This window comes from Myxocyprinus asiaticus, chromosome 8, assembly GCF_019703515.2.
Source record: "Myxocyprinus asiaticus isolate MX2 ecotype Aquarium Trade chromosome 8, UBuf_Myxa_2, whole genome shotgun sequence".
Taxonomy (NCBI): Eukaryota; Metazoa; Chordata; class Actinopteri; order Cypriniformes; family Catostomidae; genus Myxocyprinus; species Myxocyprinus asiaticus.
The window spans coordinates 15,604,931-15,624,130 of record NC_059351.1 but is presented as its reverse complement, the minus strand read 5'-3'; the positions used below and the strand labels follow the sequence as shown (position 1 = coordinate 15,624,130).

At 37.3% G+C, this 19,200-nt stretch overlaps 1 protein-coding gene across 1 annotated transcript in view; it reads right to left on the bottom strand.

Moving 5' to 3' along the window:
* LOC127445420 (caskin-1-like) overlaps positions 1-19,200 on the bottom strand; it is a 77,218-nt gene that overhangs the window by 33,585 nt on the left and 24,433 nt on the right. The window contains exons 2-6 of the mRNA XM_051705478.1: positions 10,008-10,059; positions 5,882-5,979; positions 5,463-5,608; positions 5,269-5,364; positions 1,613-1,734 (exon numbers count right to left, since the gene is read on the bottom strand). Of these exons, the coding sequence (XP_051561438.1) occupies positions 1,613-1,734; positions 5,269-5,364; positions 5,463-5,608; positions 5,882-5,979; positions 10,008-10,059 (514 nt within the window). The remainder of the gene's footprint in view (positions 1-1,612; positions 1,735-5,268; positions 5,365-5,462; positions 5,609-5,881; positions 5,980-10,007; positions 10,060-19,200) is intronic.

Below are 19,200 nucleotides of genomic sequence, written 5' to 3'. Positions count from 1 at the left end.
ATGATCGGGCTTGGTGCCCTACGCAGGCTGCGTACTCTGCGTTTAGGGAGCAGCGGTACTGCTGTACAGAACTAATGATCTAAATTCTTTCACCACTGAAAACTGTAACTACACTGAACTATCCACGCAGGACTTTAAAATCTATGAAATAGCGAAAGTAGGCATTAATAAAGCATGATCTTGCTTTGGTTTATATTTCAGCATTATATATAATGTCCCTGTGGGACATTGTTCACATTTTTATCGTAATAATTACTAGAAAAGTTTCGAAACCTCTCTTCTTATTGACAAATTCATCCAGACCTGACAGGAGCCCTTAAAGGAATAGTTCACCCAAAAATTTAATTCTCTCATTATTTACTCAGCTTCATGCCAGATGTATAGACTTTCTTTCATCTGTTGAACACAAATTAAGATTTTTAGAAGAATTTCTCAGCTCTTTTGGTCCATACAATGCAAGTGAATGGGTGCCAACATTTAAAAGCTAAAAAAAATCACATAAGGCAGCATAAAAGTAATCCATAAGACTCCAGTGGTTAAATCAATATCTTCAGAAGCGATGTGATAGGTGTGAATGAGAAACAGATTACTTTCACATTCTTCTTCTTATGTTTTTGGTGATTCACATTCTTCTCTGCATATCGCCCCTTGCTGGGCAGGGAGAAGAATTTCTAGCAAAAAATGACTTAAATATTGATCTGTTTCTCACCCACACCTATCATATCACTTCTGAAGATATGGATTGAACTACTAGTTATGATTCCTTTATTTCCTTTTTGGAGCATCAAAATTTTGGCACCCATTCACTTGCATTGTACTGACCTACAGAGATGAAATATTCCTCTAAAATTCATAATTTGCATTCTGCAGAAGAAAGGAAGTCATACTCATATGGAATGGCATGAGGGTGAGTAAATCATGAGAGAATTTTCATTTTTGGGTGAACTATTCCTTTAAAGTGATAGCTCAGCCATAATTTAATATTCTGTCATCATTTCCCAACCCTCATGTTGCTCCAAACCCGTGTGACCTTCAATATTCTATGGAACACAAAAGATGTTAGACAGAATGTTAGGGACTGACAGTCTCGGTCACCATTCACTTTCAAAATATGGAAAAAAAATAAACATTGACTGAAAGTAAATGGTGACTCAGGCTAACATTATGTCTAAAATCTCCTTATTGTGTTGCGTGGAAGAAAGAAAGTCATATGGGTTTAGAACAACATGATGGTTAATGATGACAGAATTTCCATTATTATTAATAATAATAATAATTCTGTAATACATGTTAAATGTGTATTATGCAATGGAATATAGGGGAGTTAACATCCATTATGTGAAAGTAACGAGTTACTACTTGAGTACTCGTTTAATTGGATAGTTTCTTACTCAAGTAATTATTTCTGTTAGTACTTTTACTTCTACTTGAGTAATTGCTTTTTTAAAGTAATTGTACTTTTACTTGAGTACAGTTTTTGGCTACTTTACCCACCTCTGTCTGTAAGAGAAGTATTGAGTTTTTTTTACTTATTTTTTGTCATATTTTGAAATAAATTCACAAGATACAAGTCATCATGGTTGCGTTGCCAAGAAAGCCTGTGAGCACTTACTTGATGATCTCGATATGTCCATTCTTGGCAGCTAAGTGGAGCGGGCTGATGCCATTGGGATCAGAGGGTTTCGGTTCTAACATAGCAGCACACATGTTACTGCTGAGGAGCAACTGCACCACCTGTGGAATACACACGCAAAGATAGTCATTCATACACACTTACACAGGTGAGTAGGGTCGTAATTTCAGCTATTTGAAATTATTGTCCAAGAACAAAAGGCAAATTAATGAAAAAGAAGGAATGTAGTAGTTTTAACCATTAGTTTTCCTTACAAAGTAATTGTGGCTGTACCATGGTACAGTTATGGTGTTGGATTGATATCTTTATACTGTATATGCATTTTTATTATATTTGTATATGAATGATAACCACATTCACATATCATGGTATTTACATGGTACTCTGAGGTACTTCAAAGAATATTATGGTATATGATATAAAAAAAATAAAATAAAAAAAAACATGGTATTACCATGATATTATGTCCAAGACTGTGTCTAATTAAAGGAAATGATAAAGCTTTTGACTTAAACTACTGTGTAGGAAAAGGTAGGATTTGATTAAATGTTGGCACTGCAGTTCTGGCCAGGTGCCCACAAAACCAAACCTGTAAATCACTAAGAATGCAACTTAGTAATAAAGTTCTGCAGAACCAAAGGTTTAGAGTTACCTTATATAATTACAATGGTATAGATTAAGATTCTAAACATATGTAGTATCCTAAAATTAACACACAAAAGTAATCAATTAATTTTAAGCCTACATATATATATATACATATATATATATATATATATATATATATATATATATATATATATATATATATATGTATGTGTGTGTGTGTGTGTGTGTGTGTGTGTGTGTGTGTGCACGTGTGTGTGTGTATATACTGTATGTATACTGTACAGTGTATGTCAATTAATAAAAAATATTCAAATTAATTCTATGTACAGTGCATCTCAAAATGTATTAATAAAAGAAATCGCAACTAATGATATATTAATATTTGCTGAGAAATTAAGATAATTCAGAGACTTTACCTTATTATGGCAGACAATAGGACTGAATAGACAAAACTGGCTTTAGAAGTCAAAATACTATTTGTTATATACTGCATTTATTTGTTATAATATATTTCCAAACTATTAAACATACAGTGCATCCGGAAAGTATTCACATCGCTTCACTTTTTCCACATTTTGTTATGTTACAGCCTTATTCCAAAATGGATTAAATTCATTATTTTCCTTGATTCTACAAACAATACCCCATAATGACAACATGAAAGAAGTTTGTTTGAAATCTTTGCAAATTTATAAAAAAATAAAAAACGAAAAAAAAAAAAAAATCACATGTACTGTACATAAGTATTCACAGCCTTTGCTCAATAATTTGTTGAAGCACCTTTGGCACCAATTACAGCCTCAAGTCTTTTTGAGTATGATGCTACAAGCTTGGCACACCTATTTTTGGGCAGTTTCTCCCATTCTTCTTTGAAGGACCTCTCAAGCTCCATCAAGTTGGATGGGGAGCGTCGGTGCACAGCCATTTTCAGATCTCTCCAGAGATGTTCAATCGCGTTCAAGTCTGGGATCTGGCTGGGCCGCTCAAGGACATTCACAGAGTTGTCCCGGAGCCACTCCTTTGTTATCTTGGCTGTGTGCTTAGGGTCGTTGTCCTGTTGGAAGATGAACCTTCACCCCAGTCTGAGGTCCAGAGTGCTCTGGAGCAGGTTTTCATCAAGGATGTCTCTTTACATTGCTGCATTCATCTTTCCCTTGATCCTGACTAGTCTCCCAGTTCCTGCCGCTGAAAAACATCCCCACAGCATGATGCTGCCACCACCATGCTTCACTATAGGAATGGTATTGGCCAGGTGATGAGCGGTGCCTGGTTTCTCCAGGCATGACGCTTGCCATTCAGGCCAAAGAGTTCAATCTTTGTTTCTCGTGGTCTGAGAGTCCTTCAGGTGCCTTTAATCAAACTCCAGGTGGGCTGTCATTTGCCTTTTACTGAGGAGTGGCTTCCGTCTGGCCACTCTACCATACAGGCCTGATTGGTGGAGTGCTGCAGAGATGGTTGTTCTTCTAGAAGGTTCTCCTCTCTCCACAGAGAAATGCTGGAGCTCTGTCAGAGTGACCATCGGGTTCTTAGTCACCTCCCTGACTAAGGCCCTTCTCCCCCGATCACTCAGTTTGGCCGGGCGGCCAGCTCTAGGAAGAGTCCTGGTGGTTCCAAACTTCTTCCATTTACGGATGATGGAGGCCACTGTGCTCATTGGGACCTTCAATGCTGCAGAAATTTTTCTGTACCCTTCCCCAGATCTGTGCCTCGATACAATCCTGTCTCAGAGGTCTACAGACAATTCCTTGGACTTCATGGCTTGGTTTGTGATCTGACATGCACTGTTAACTGTGGGACCTTATATAGACAGGTGTGTGCCTTTCCAAATCATGTCCAGTCAACTGAATTTACCACAGGTGGAATCCAATCAAGTTGTAGAAACATCTCAAGGATGATCAGTGGAAACAGGATGCACCTGAGCTCAATTTTGAGTGTCATGGCAAAGGCTGTGAATACTTATGTACATGTGATTTGTTTCATTTTTTATTTTTAATAAATTTGCAAAGATTTCAAACAAACTTCTTTCACGTTGTCATTATGGGGTATTGTTTGTAGAATTTTGAGGAAAATAATGAATTTAATAAGGCTGTAACATAACAAAATGTGGAAAAAGTGAAGCGCTGTGAATACTTTCCAGATGCACTGTTGGCCTATCACTGGCCTCCAGTTCACAGCAATCCATTTCACATTTTATTTTGTTCTCTGTGTTAAGAATAAATTGAATAGAATAAATTGTGTTTTCAAAAATATCTTAAAGGAATATTCCAGGTTCAATACAAGTTAAGATCAATTGACAGCATTTGTGGCATAATGTTGATTACCACAAAACAAAGGGCAAAAATAGCAGTTACACCATGTTGCTTACAATGTAAGTGAATGTGACAAATCAATAAACTTTTGATTAATAAATCCTTGAATTAATTTACAAAAATTGAGTGTGCCTTTTTTGTTAAGTCCCTGTCGAAACACCCCATAAGTGATTTTATCACAATAAAATCATGTATAACAGAGATTTTATCCCCGCACCCCCTAAAAAAAAAAAATCATGTTAACATGTATAATATTTACGTCTTGTGGCTATACTTTTGTAACAGTGCGTATTTCAACGGTAATTGACTGGCTCTATTCATTTCAATTGTAAGCGACTCACAGTAACCGTGATTTTTGTAAAAATTTTTTATATATATATATATATATATATATATATATATATATATATATATATATATATATATATATATATATATATATATATATATATTTATTTATTTATTTTTTGGTGGTAATCATGCTACAAATGTTGATGATTTAGCTTAACTTGTTTTGAACCTGGAACATTACTTCAAGCTAATTTGGAAGCAGAGGAAACCAGAGTGTGAGTGCATGTGGGAACTTCCAGTATTTGTCTGAGGAAGTGTGAAGAGGTGTAGTTCCCACAAACCCACAAGAGAGCATCACCTCGCATCCATCTATCTTAAACACCCCCATACACACAGACAGACAAACACAAACACAGCATAACTGACCGTGACTCGTCCAAATTCACAGGCCAAGTCTAGAGGGGTTTTCCAAGCATTGTCTCTGAGGCATGGGTTTGACTGATGTTGGAGCAGCATCTCACTCTACAAACAGACATACAGTACAGTACAGTACAGTGAGTCTATGTGTGTGTACAGTATGGATGCACATACATCTAAGTCTGATTATTTTGTGTACTCACTCCTTCATAATGGCCGTGTTGTGACGAGAGGTGTAAAGGGATTTGTCCCTCATCTGACTGGCTGTTGACTGATGATCCCGACTTGAGCAGCATTTTCATTGGCTCACACTTGCCCTGCCAAGCAGCATAGTGTAATGGCCGCATCCCTAGAGAAGACAGGTGGAAAAAACAAAAAAGAAAAAAGAAGAGTTTGAGAAATACAGTGCAAGGTGTAGAGGAGAGGAGATGCAATTTCACGGATGTTGCATTTAGTTTCAAAACGTAATTTATTACGCAATGCAATGTTTATGCATTGCATTCTCAGTGTTACGACAAGGGGGCTAGCGGGAAACTTCATGAAAACTTCAAAATCTCCATGGTGGAGGAACAGGATCTGTTTGTGCATATGCATGAGTAAATGGGACTGCATGTGCTTGCACCTTTCAGGTCTTTGAGGTCAATAACAGCTTGTGACTCCAGCAACAGTGCGATGAGCTCAACGTTACCATTAAGAGCAGCATGATGCAGGGCAGATAACCTATAAAACACAACCCCACACAAACAAACAATTCATTATTCATTTCTAAGGCCATTTGGAATCTGTGCTCTTTTTTTTTCTTCATATTTTCTGCACTGATTGTAGGGTGAAATCTACAGAATTCTGCTTAAAACATTTTGAATACAGTAAGATGTGTCAAACGTATCTGAAAGAACTACACTGTTATTGGTGGCTGAAAGTGTTATCAATTTAAAGAAAATTATTAACATTTTAACTTTAAATGACAATTTCAATGTTCACTATATTTAATAATAATAATACAAAAATAAACTATCACACAAGGGGCAGGGATGTGTAGAAATTTGTGAGTGACAGGTATTATAATTCTGCCGAAATTCTCAGGCTATTAATTTCTAAATATCTTATTCATAATAGCCTGATATACAACCCCAATTCAGAAAAGGTGGGATAGTATGGAAAACACTAATAAAAACAAAAAATGAGTGATTCTATTCGCCCTGTGCTTTATTGAAAGCACTACAACAACACATTATTTAATGTTTTACCCTTTGAATTCAATATTTATATATATATATATATTTGGGCACTGAAGACACTAGTTTGTTAAATTTAGCAAGCAGAATTTTCCCCCATTCATCCATTCTGCAGGTCTTCATCTGCGCAATTGTATGGGGCCTTCATTGCCATATTGTGTGCTTCAAAATGTGCCACACATTCTCAATTGGAGACAGGTGAGGACTGTAGACAGGCAAATCTAGCACCCACACTCTCTGCTTACGGAGCCATGCACTTGAAATCGGGGCAGTATGTGGTTGTACTGCTATAAAATCCAGAGATATCCCTGGAAAAGATGGTGCTAGATGGCAGCGTATGTTGCTCTAAAGTTTGTACATATATTTCTGCATTTATGGTGCCCTCACAGATGTGCAAGTTACCTATGCCATGGGCACTGACACACCTCCATACCATGACAGACACTGGCTTTTGGACCTGATGCGGATAACAGCTTGAAAGGTCCTTTTCTTCTTTGGCTCGGAAAACACGATAGCTGTTTGTTTGTTTTTTTCAAAAAAGATTTAAAATGTGGACTCGTCAGACCACAAAAACTCGATGCCACTGTTCTACTTTCCATCTCAGATGAGACCGAGCCCAGAGAAGACGGCATCGCTTCTGGACAGTGTTGGTGTTTGGCTTCTGATTTGCATAGAAAAGCCTTAAATTGCATCTGTTGCGGCAAATGGTGTTGACCGACAAAAATGTAACAAAGTTTTACAGAGCCCATATCATGAAATCCATTGCAGACAAATGACGTTTTTTAAGACTGTGACATCTGAGGGATCGAAGATTATGCTAATTCAGAAGAGGTTTTCCAAGCAGGACAACGCCAAACCACATACTGCCCTGGGTACAAGTGCATGGCCGCATAAGCAGAGAGTGCGGTTGCTAGATTGGCCTGCCTGCAGTCCCGATCTGTCTCCAATTGAGAATGTGTGGCACATTTTGAATACGGCAATGAAGGCACCGTACAATTGCACAGTTGAAGACCTGCATTGTGGATGAATGGGGGAAAATTCTGCTTGCTAAACTTAACAATCTTGTGTCTTCAGTGACCAAATGCTTCATAAGTGTTATTAGAAGAATTGGTGATTTTACATAGTGGTAGACTGTCCCAACATTTTTGGAGCGTGTTGCAATCATCTGATTTGAAATGAGTGTCTGTTTAAAAAAAAAAAAAAAAAAAAATCTATTAAATTCACATGGTAAAACATCAAATAATGTGTTGTTATGATGCGTTTAATATAGCACAAGGTTAATCAAATTTACATATCACTCATTTTTGTTTCTATTACCATTTTCCATACTGTCCCATCTTTTCGGAATTGGGGTTGTATTTCTTCGCAATACCCTAATAATAATATATTGTTGCTTATTTCTAGCCCCAGTGCTTAAAGCCTCATGTGTATCTTTTTAGAGAGTCCCTATTTGGACTTCATTTCAACTCAACTCTGCGTTCCGATCCCTAACTGTCTAAATGAGCAGGAGGCTATGACCTACTTCCATGAGTAAGAGCTTTTTCTCTGTCAGAGCCCTAAACCACGTGCACACACACAAACACACACTCTCTCTCACTCTCTCTCTCTCTCTCTCTCTCTCTCTCTCTCTCATTCTCTGGTACACTGCAGCATTCTAACAACTACACACATATGCTTTAGTAGTATATATGGTGACACTACATCAAAACATATTATATTCTTATCTTGAAATCAACATCATAACTGACTGGCCAGTATATCTTTTAATTCTGGGTGTATGTGCTTATAAATTCTATTGCTTAATCTATATACTGTATACATGTACTGTTTAGACATGAAAGCATCAGTAACATTTTTCTATTTCTTAGCAGTGTTGACTGAAGAGGTGGCAATACTGTAAATGTATTCTAATTTATTAACTATTGCACAAAAATGTGTAAGAAACATATTCATTTAGCATAACAAATATTTGTATGTTCTTTTATCATATTCCTATATGTTAAAATATAAAATAAAAAAATTTCTCAGACATTTTCACATATTTTTGAGTTAGTTTCTGTAAATATTGTCTAAATTAACTGTTAATTACATCATGTAAATATCAGCATCATATCAGATCACCCACCCTGCTCTCTAGATATTTATGTTTTTCTAGTCCATTGAAAAACCCATAACACTTGACCACTACTTAAAATAATGATACACTATATTGCCAAAAGTATTTGCTCACCCATCCAAATAATTGAATTCAGGTATTCCAATCACTTCCATGGCCACAGGTGTATAAAATGAAGCACCTAGGCATGCAGACTGCTTCTACAAACATTTGTGAAAGAATGGGCCGCTCTCAAGTGCTCAGTGAATTCCAGCGTGGTACTGTGATAGGATGCCACCTGTGCAACAAGTCCAGTCCTGAAATTTCCTCGCTACTAAATATTCCACAGTCAACTGTCAGTGGTATTATAACAAAGTGGAAGCGATTGGGAATGACAGCAACTCAGCCACGAAGTGGTAGGCCACGTAAAATGACAGAGCGGGGTCAGCGGATGCTGAGGCGCATAGTGCGCAGAGGTCGCCAACGTTCTGCAGAGTCAATCGCTACAGACCTCCAGAGTTCATGTGGCCTTCAGATTAGCTCAAGAACAGTGCGTAGAGAGCTTCATGGAATGGGTTTCCATGGCCGAGCAGCTGCATCCAAGCCATACATCACCAAGTGCAATGCAAAGCGTTGAATGCAGTGGTGTAAAGCACGCCGCCACTGGACTCTAGAGCAGTGGAGACGCGTTCTCTGGAGTGACGAATCACGCTTCTCCATCTGGCAATCTGATGGATGAGTCTGGGTTTGACGGTTGCCAGGAGAACGGTACTTGTCTGACTGCATTGTGCCAACTGTGAAGTTTGGTGGAGGGGGGATTATGGTGTGGGGTTGTTTTTCAGGAGCTGGGCTTGGCCCCTTAGTTCCAGTGAAAGGAACTCTGAATGCTTCAGCATACCAAGAGATTTTGGACAATTCCATGCTCCCAACTTTGTGGGAACAGTTTGGGGATGGCCCCTTCCTGTTCCAACATGACTGCGCACCAGTGCACAAAGCAAGGTCCATAAAGACATGGATGAGCGAGTTTGGTGTGGAAGAACTTGACTGGCCTGCACAGAGTCCTGACCTCAACCCGATAGAGCACCTTTGGGATGAATTAGAGCGAAGACTGCGAGCCAGGCCTTCTCGTCCAACATCAGTGTCTGACCTCACAAATGCGCTTCTGGAAGAATGGTCAAAAATTCCCATAAACACACTCCTAAACCTTGTGGAAAGCCTTCCCAGAACAGTTGAAGCTGTTATAGCTGCAAAGGGTGGGCCGACGTCATATTAAACCCTATGGATTAAGAATGGGATGTCACTTAAGTTCATATGTGTCTAAAGGCAGATGAGCGAATACTTTTGGCAATATAGTGTAACTGGATTGATTCACATCATAAGTGAGTATGTGGTATCGGTGTATTATAGATGAAACTCACCCGTCTGTGTCCTGGAAGTTAACATTCACCTTCTTAGCAGCCCCCAGAAGCTCTGCAAGGGAAAAGAAAAGTTTGTAACTCAACAATGAGTAATAAATAGGGGTGTAAACCGATAAAAAAATTTTATCGAATTAATAAATCGAATAAAGTCGCTGAATTAATCTAATGAATCACAATTAATCGCATATATAAATATTTCCTGAGAAAGCATCTCAAATAAAAATAATTCAATATATAATATATAAAATTAATATACAGTAATTAAAAAATATACAGTATATATTATAAAAATGATAATTCAGATCATTCAAATGCATTAAATTATTGTGGTAGATGTTTAAATTATTGATAAGACAATACAAAAAGTAGATTAAAAAGTGGCTTTAGAAGGCAATATATTCTTCATTTCCATTTTTTATTTTTTTTACATAAGTCTACTGTATCATTGGTCTACAGTCCACAGCAATCCATTTTGCAATTAAATTCTTCAATTTGTCCATGATCAAGTTATTATAAGGGCTTTTCTAAGGACGTGTCAATGTACTCCTGTGTCAGACGGACACTTTTGGAGTGTTTCACTTGGTTGCGTCATGTCATAAACACAACGTTTAGGTCACTCTTTTGAATTAAATGAAGTTTGAAACACAGAACAACACGTCTCAAGATCCCTGCGACCAGAATATCACAGAGTCTTGCGTGTGGGCTCTACTGACCTGGGCCACTAGACTGATCTGGGCCAGCAGACATTACAATTCACTTGTCCCTATATATATATATATAATTATTATTATTATTATTATTATTTTTATTATTATTATTTTTTTTTTCCCAACATACACCTCCTTATTCAATTCAGGGTTGGGCAAAATTCAGAATTTATGAATGAACTCCCATTTAACTGGAATTTGAGTTAAAATGGCCACACCCCAAGTTGATGTTGAAATGGAACTTGAATGGGAATAACAGGAAAAGGAATTTACTGAATTTAAATTTAAAAGAAATTCTGCCCAAGGCAACAAAATTAAAGTTAATTTATGAAATATAAAGAAATATTTACATTTTAAATATACGTTTAAATATGTTTAAATATAATGACATTTAAAGCATTGATTATTATCTAGAAAATACACCATATGCTGTGCGTATGATAACATTTTTATGGGTCAAACTAAAAAACAAAATATTAAATTAAATGACACTTACACTTTACTGTATATGATTTTTTTTATTATTATTCATATGTTCACTCTACTACCTTGAAGGAATATTGGGATAAATACAAGTTAAGCTCAGTTGACAGCATTTGTGGCATAATGTTGATTACCACAAAATTTTGATTTGTCCCTCCTTTTCAAGATAACAGTGAGGCACTTATAATGAAAGTGAATGTGGCCGATTTTTGGAGGGTTTAAAGGCAGAAATGTTTATTTTTATTAATTTTATTTAATTTTATTAAAAGCAGTTACATCAATTCTTCTGTTAAAACTTCAATTTTCCTGAAAATCGATTTGTGTGTGGTTTACGAGGAAATTGTTTTAGGTTACAAACTGGTAATTACGGGTAAGGGTAATTATGCTATAAATGTGGTTTGTGAGGACATTTCTAGTGTCCCCATAATTCAAATCGCTTAAACAAAAACGTACTAAACTATGTTTTTTTTTTTTTTTTTTTAAATGTAAAAATGCAGAAAGTTTTTTGTGAGGGTTAGGTTTAGGGGATAGAATCTATAGTTCGTACAGTATAAAATTAATTATGTCTATGGAGAATCCCGGATAGCCGTACCAACGTGTGTGTGTGTGTGTGTGTGTGTAAATCTACATTAAGCCACAAAAGTTGTCGACTGAGCTTAACTTGTTTTAAATCCGGAATATTCCTTTAAATTCAAATTACAAGTACAATTCTGCAATGTGTTTGCTACCAAAATTCGGTACAAATTAAATAATTTATTTTTGAATTTAAAAGGCATTCTCAATTCAGTTCTGAATAGTGCAAAAACCTGATTCCATCTGTCTTTGTTGAATTTTCTCCCAACATAAATTGCATACTTTAAAGCAGAATTTTAATTAGCAGGTATAAAATATATTATTTCCCCATCATGTTTATATCCAGCACTAAGGTCAAAGCAGGAACTGGATCAGTCATAGAGGGGATTCCTCTCAACCAAAGCCAGCAGGTAGAGTTTTCATTCATTAACCCCCAGAAAAAGTGTTTAATCACAGCTGATTATAAGCCACCCATACACACAATAATATATCAAAATCCTAATCAAAAACATCATAGTTCATTTAGAACATTATATTGTGGTTATACTAACATCAAATGTCTATACCTTGATATATTAATCAACAGATGTTTAAGCTGTGTGTGTGTGTGTGTGTGTGTGTGTGTGTGTGTGCATTAAATAAAAGTGGTCCAGATGGCAGCCTTCTCCGAGGGTGAGACAGACAGATAGAAAGAATTGGAGACAGGGGAAAAGAGAGAAAGAGACAGAGAGCGAGAGAGAGACATTTAGAAAATTACACTAAATGGTGAAATGAACAATGTGTTTGTGTGTGTGCAGTTCATTTGACCTTAATAACGGTCTCATTTTAGTAAACATGCTTTAGAAGCTATTCAATATGTGTAAATTATGTTATTATTCAGACTCGTAATCACAGTCTAATCAATTATGTTTATGCCTTGGTGATGATTAATTACTTAATTAACTTGCCTAATCATCCTTATCTATTGAAAACGGTAAATTAACAGATATGTAATTAATACATGTTTAATATACAATGAATTATGCATCTCATTTTCTACCCTGCTCACAACAATATAGACATAATACCAAGGCACACTCCCAGACATTCAATCATAGTCACCATCAAACACACTATGAAAAGACATAAAAAATCGCAAATGAGCATTTCCATGACAACTCAATGCCAGTGATGCTAATTAGAGAGCCTGACAAAAATACCATGGCAATGTCTCACCTGCAGTTGCAATGGAATGTCTCTCTGGTAACTCTGGTGATGGTATCATGATAAATAAGGAAGTTTATACATTGTGTATACATTCACAAACAGGTGCACAAACAGTCGCACACCATGAGGTGTTTTGGAACTCAAGTCATAATCCTTCCATTTGATAAATTATTCATACTATTATCACTGCAGTCTCAATGGTGCCTGTTGCTATGGAAACTTTACAATGGAAATGAAAGGGCCCAATCTGTAAACTATTCACTGTTTTAAAAGTATAGGCATAAACAATAAGTATAGCCAAGTGAACAATATGCATGTTAACATGATTTTTGTGAAATTGCTTACAAACCTTGACTGTGTAAATTTATATCCAATTTTAAAACTTCGTTGCCATGATGACATAACAGTGTAAACCCCTAAAACAACCATTAAAAACTTTACAGCTCAATTAATACACAAGTTTTAACAGTTCTTTAATAAAGTTATAAGCTTAAATTAATGCCTTTAAAACCTCCATTGTTAGTGCCTTACTGTAACCTTGATTTGTGCTTTTTTTTAAAGAAAAGGATGGAAGAGTCTAAATAATTTTTTGTGGTAATAAACATTATGCCACAAATGCTGTCAACTGAGCTTAACTTGTATTGAACCCTGAAAATTCCTTTAAGTACAGTCTAACATAAGACTTCAAAAAGACATGTTTGACATTACATTGGCAAATGGTTTATGGATATGAAATCTAATTGAGAGTTTTGTGGCTCTTAGTTCATGTCTATTAGCTTTAAGGTAATCTACCGCATATGTGTTCTCGTTAATGTTGAAAAAATGCTATACACAAATTTGTCTCTAGAATTTACTCCGAATGGTGCCTAAAACAAAAAAACATCCAGTGAGTGGCAGTTCTGTGGACGGAAATGCCTTGTTGATGAGAGAGGTCAACAGAGAATGGCCAGACTGGTTCGAACTTACAAAGTCTTCGGTAACTCAGATAACCGCTCTGTACAATTGTGGTGAGAAGAATATCATCTCAGAATGCTATTCTGAGATGTGGGTTGGTGTTGTTTTGGTGGCACGAGGGGGACCTACACAATATTAGGCAGGTGGTTTAAATGTTGTGCCTGATCAGTGTAAATTGGCCTTTAAGATTTTTAGACTCTTTCAGTCCTCTGTTTCTCTTAATTTCTCCAAAATTATTACCTGCTTCTTTACTATTTCTTCTAAGGGTGCTTTACTGTTAAAATGTGCAATAGTGTGTTGGCATAGGAGTACTGTCAGTTGGTGCGGTTTCACTTTAAAGTTCCATTGTGGTTTCTTCTGTGGATCAGCAGTCTTGAGTTACTGTTTGCACCTGTATTCAGCCTTATTTAACTTCCACCCTGTTTGTGTATTTTGCACTGTCATGACTTGGCATCACCTCAGTGAGTGTGGTTCACTTAAGTAAAGGCCTACATTTAAAGGTGCACTCATTCATTTGTAGGCCTACTTCTGACAAATGTGCTTACAATGAGATAAAGACTCCAGTCATAACAACAAACATAATAAACATTTAAAAGACAACATTTCAATGGAGCCTGAGTCAATAGCATAGTCTAGAGTGATGGAATGGATCAGAATGTGCACAATCCACTACTTCTAACAGAATGAGTGGTAATATAAAATTCACAAGCAGTCCCTTGTGGAGAGTTGAAACAAAAAGCACCATGATGCAGACAAACACCAGGACCCCAAGCAGCAAACGTGCACACATGACATGACGGTCACAGTGACCACACCACAAAATACTTCAGTGACCGTCAAAGACACAGCCACAAACATTAAACTGAAGAAGAGAAAGTGTGTAGACGAATAGAAAGAAAACAAAATATAAATGAAAATCTCAGCAGCAGTTAATAAATAACATTCATGCTATGGAAAAATGAGTCAGTCTAACAGCAGTGAGATTAATTTCAGTAAGCACAGACTGATTTCAACTGAAGACCTTTTGACCTACTATTGCCGAATTCATAGTGAGAGCTGTCAAAATCTGAACAGGTGCTTACACTGCATTCTGAAGTTTATTGTATCACAAAGTTTACTTGCAAACTGTAAATGAGCATGCTACTGTCTTCTAAGTTCCAACTGAGTTTTAATACTTTGCTCAACAATCCCGTAGTCCTCCAAGTACTTCATTGAAGCTTGTTAAAACATCATGTTTTTGTATCTATCCTGCTCTGCACTTGGATCCACCAAATCCAGTCCAGCCCAATAGCCTAGAGGTTCACTGTCAAGACACAAACCCCATGTTCACATTTAGGATCCTTTGTGTTTTGTATGTCACAGTATTTGATCTACAGGCCTTAAGAAGTGGATAATCATTACATTACAGGCAGCATATGTATAAAATCATGAGCACTCACATAAGATGAGGACTCTAGTCATATCAGTAACCTTATAAAAGCTGTTTTATTAAACATGGGGTAGGGGCACCCTCATGGGGGCTGCCATTTTAGAATCACATGACCAGCTGAATAATACTCGTTTAATCTCAGTAACTCAGGTGTCTTTTTATTGGACACCTTCACTCTTGGATTAAATCAATCATGGCTGATTGTGAATAGTGAATTTCTACAATGGCATCTGTAACTGAAAACTATAGATTTTGAATGAAGCTGCATTCACACCACTAGGTGTCAGTGTAACACGAACAAAAAGTTAATGAGTGAACATTTAATTCCCCTATATTGTACTTCATTCTCTTAGTAAGCAATTCATTGACAGCCTATGACAGAGACGCCTAGCCAAGCTCGTGACTGTCATCAGCTCCACAATCATAGATCAATACTAAAGCAAATAAAGAGCACCACAGGCTCTAACTCGATCCATATGACAATAATATATCGGTTTATCAATACTTCACTATAATTCACCCGCTAAGGTTTACAATAGGATCATATAACAGGAAAAATTTACAGAAAAGTTGAAGACTCCTCTTGTACTACACAGATTTTTGTGCAATCAAATGGTCTGTAGAATAAAAATGTCCCCTTTCCGTTAATACCATGAGACCTATCTAGTATACGCTCGTCAAGTGATTTCAAGGGTCTTCAATTTTGAGCTATTTTAAAATAAACCATATAATTACTTACATTACTATCTTACAATTGTACATATTTCAAGCAAAATGCAATCCTCACAAATATCAATAATCTAATCTCTGCACTTTTTCATTTCTCTGAATGCCGATTATGCTTAATACACTGACGATGCATGAAGTCATGTAAATCAGCGTTCCTCTATTGGGGTAAGGTCCAAAATGGTTTAAGCAGAAAGAGATTACATAGATTTTGCTCTGCATGCTAGCTAATCCAATGTCCGCAAGTGTTTGTGCGCATCACTGTTGATGCTTTTATGTCAAAAGCAGAGAATAACCCGATGATTTTAAAAGTCATGCACTGTCGATTTTTTGAATAAACTGCTTTTTGGTAATTATCTGAATATTAGTGTGCATGTGAACACACTCAATATCGTTGATAATTAACTAAAACATTAGCCTACAGTTAGGCTAAATGTTACTTAGGGGAAGAATTGTTTATAACCACTATTAATATGAATATTGAATACTATTAATATGAATTTGTTAAACATGGGTGTCTTTAATTATATTACTGTTGCCACCATTTTATAAAAGCTGCATATTACAATGATATTACCAAAGTTGGCATGTTGTATCCGAGAGTTCCAGTACCCTAGGATCGGCCACATTATACCGACTCACTGACAAGCGCCATCTCCTGTCAGACATTTTTGCTCAAGTGTTTATACCTTCTCTTGTAGCGCAGTCAGAAGCATGCTGCATCAACAGCGTGGGAGACCCAAGTTCAGACCAGCCACTGAAACCAGGAAGTAATAATGTTTGCATTATCAGTGTCAAGTGTGATTCAGAGGCTTCATTTTTCGATTTTAGCTAAAGAAACATCAACTTACTAGATTTCACTGTGAGATCAGTCTGGATTTTACGATGACTTTACTTTGGTTAAGGGGGTTTTCTAATTGCTTTTTGCTTTATTAGGAGCTCAATTATCTTCTTGGTTCAAATCTCAAATATGTCAACCTTACTGATACTGATGCAGTACTATGGTATGGGACGAGCACATACATGACTTACTGAGCGTTAAATACCCTGCAGGGACTGGCTAAGATTTATCCAGCCTTATCATTGCTTATAAAAGTAGTGAAGGATACAACACAAGCTATATCTAAAAGCTATTCTTCACATCTCTGATGAACCATGGAGCTGCAAGCCACTCATGGATGTGACATTGAAGTTAACACTCCCAATGCAGGAATCAGATTAAGGTTACTCAAGTATAATCCCCCAGAGGGAAATGGAAAGGGTGTTGAAATGTATACAGAAGATAAAGTTATCTGTTGAGACCTGATATGTTATAAACATTATGAACGGCAAATGGAAAGCGGATGCTGTTTGTTTTGGTTCTAAAGTAAGTTAAAAAAGGTTACAAATCGAGCATGTTCAAGTCTGTGTAAAATACACAACCTCAGCTATACAGTCAACAACAAAATCTGTATTCGAAAGGCATATACTCCATAATTAAGCTGTGTGGAATGTGTGTTTTACGATGGTTAAATTATTTCTTGTATCTCAGCTTACAGTAACATGCAGAGTCAACTATAAGGAGGTCATTTGTAGGTTGATTTCACCTAAAAGTGTAACACCATGGCTCTGTGGCACTATTGGAACATTGTTTAGGGGTGCGTTTCCTAAAACAATTGTTAGATTTGGTGTTCCCCGAAACCATACTGTATAACCAAGGAACATTCGCAAACAGCATTGCAAAGTTATGTGGTTGGAACAACAGCTCTTTACCTGTGGTAAAAGCATAATTCCTTGTTAGTTTGCTATGTGGACATCATTTCACTTTGCTGAGGCATATATATTTTTCATTCCATATATATCTTTCATTCTGTCAAGACTTTTTGACATTCTTATAGGTTTTTGAGGGGAAACTCACTATTGCAGCGCAATGTACAATGAAACAGATTTCTGGTGTACGTGTAAATGAGCTATTATAATTTGATATCCACACAAATTATTACTCCACCCTCTGCATAATGTCATTAACAACAGCTCTATATTGTTGAACCAATATGGTTCAAACGACGGATGTGCGACATAGTTACTACCGATTTGGGAAACAGTAGTGACAAGCTAGTTAAAGGGATAGTTCACCCAAAAATGAAAAATATCTAATTATTTACTCACCCTCATGATATCCCAGGTGTGTATGACTTTCTATATTCACCAGAACACATTTGAAGAGAAATCGTCCTGGTTACTTTCGTAACCTCCGTTCCCTGATGGAGGGAACGAGACGTTGTGTCGATGTAGTGACACTAGGGGTCACTCTTGGGAGCCCCAAACACCTCTGCTTTATGAAAAAAGGCCAATGGGAATTGGCGAGTGGAATTTGCATGCCACTCCACCGGACATACGGTTATAAAAGGAGCTGGTATGCAACCACTCATTCAGGTTTTGTGCTGAGGAGCCGAGACAAGGTCCTGGCCATTTCAGCGGGTAGTTCAGTGTTGTGGCAAGAGGGACACAACGTCTCGTTCCCTCCATCATGGAACGGAGGTTACGAAAGTAACCAGGACGTTCCCTATCTGTCACTCACTCGACATTGTGTCGATGTAGTGACACTAGGGGTCCCTATACAAAACGCGACAACTAGCTGAACTGTGTTATGTGGACTGGCGGTGCGAGACGGGCAGACCACTGTGTGCCTCGTAGTCAGCGCACCAGGTCGTCAAGTAACCTCCCCCAACGCTCTTATGAGCGTCGAACGATCCTTTGGGAATAAGTCGACTGCCCAACAAATAGGGACAGGCTAGCCCAGCCATGGCCTCTTTTCCTCTTTTTTTCTCCCCAAAAAGAGTGGAATTTGTTAACTGACTGGGGGCCATAAATGTCTATGTCAGGGGGGGTGTCACTCCCAAGGGGAAGACACCGTGGAGACCACACCCCACCCAGAGAAGGGGGGGGTATTTTGAGTAGAAATATGTCACATGGTCTTACCGAGTCTTGTCAGAAGTATGTCATGTGGAGAAGTCGCATGGTAGGTCCTACCCGAGGGGGGAGGAGTTTCTACAAACATGGTGACCGGGAGCAGAGGGGCCTCTGCCCAAGGAAGATGCAGTTTACTGACAGGGAAATGATTTAGCGGAAGATA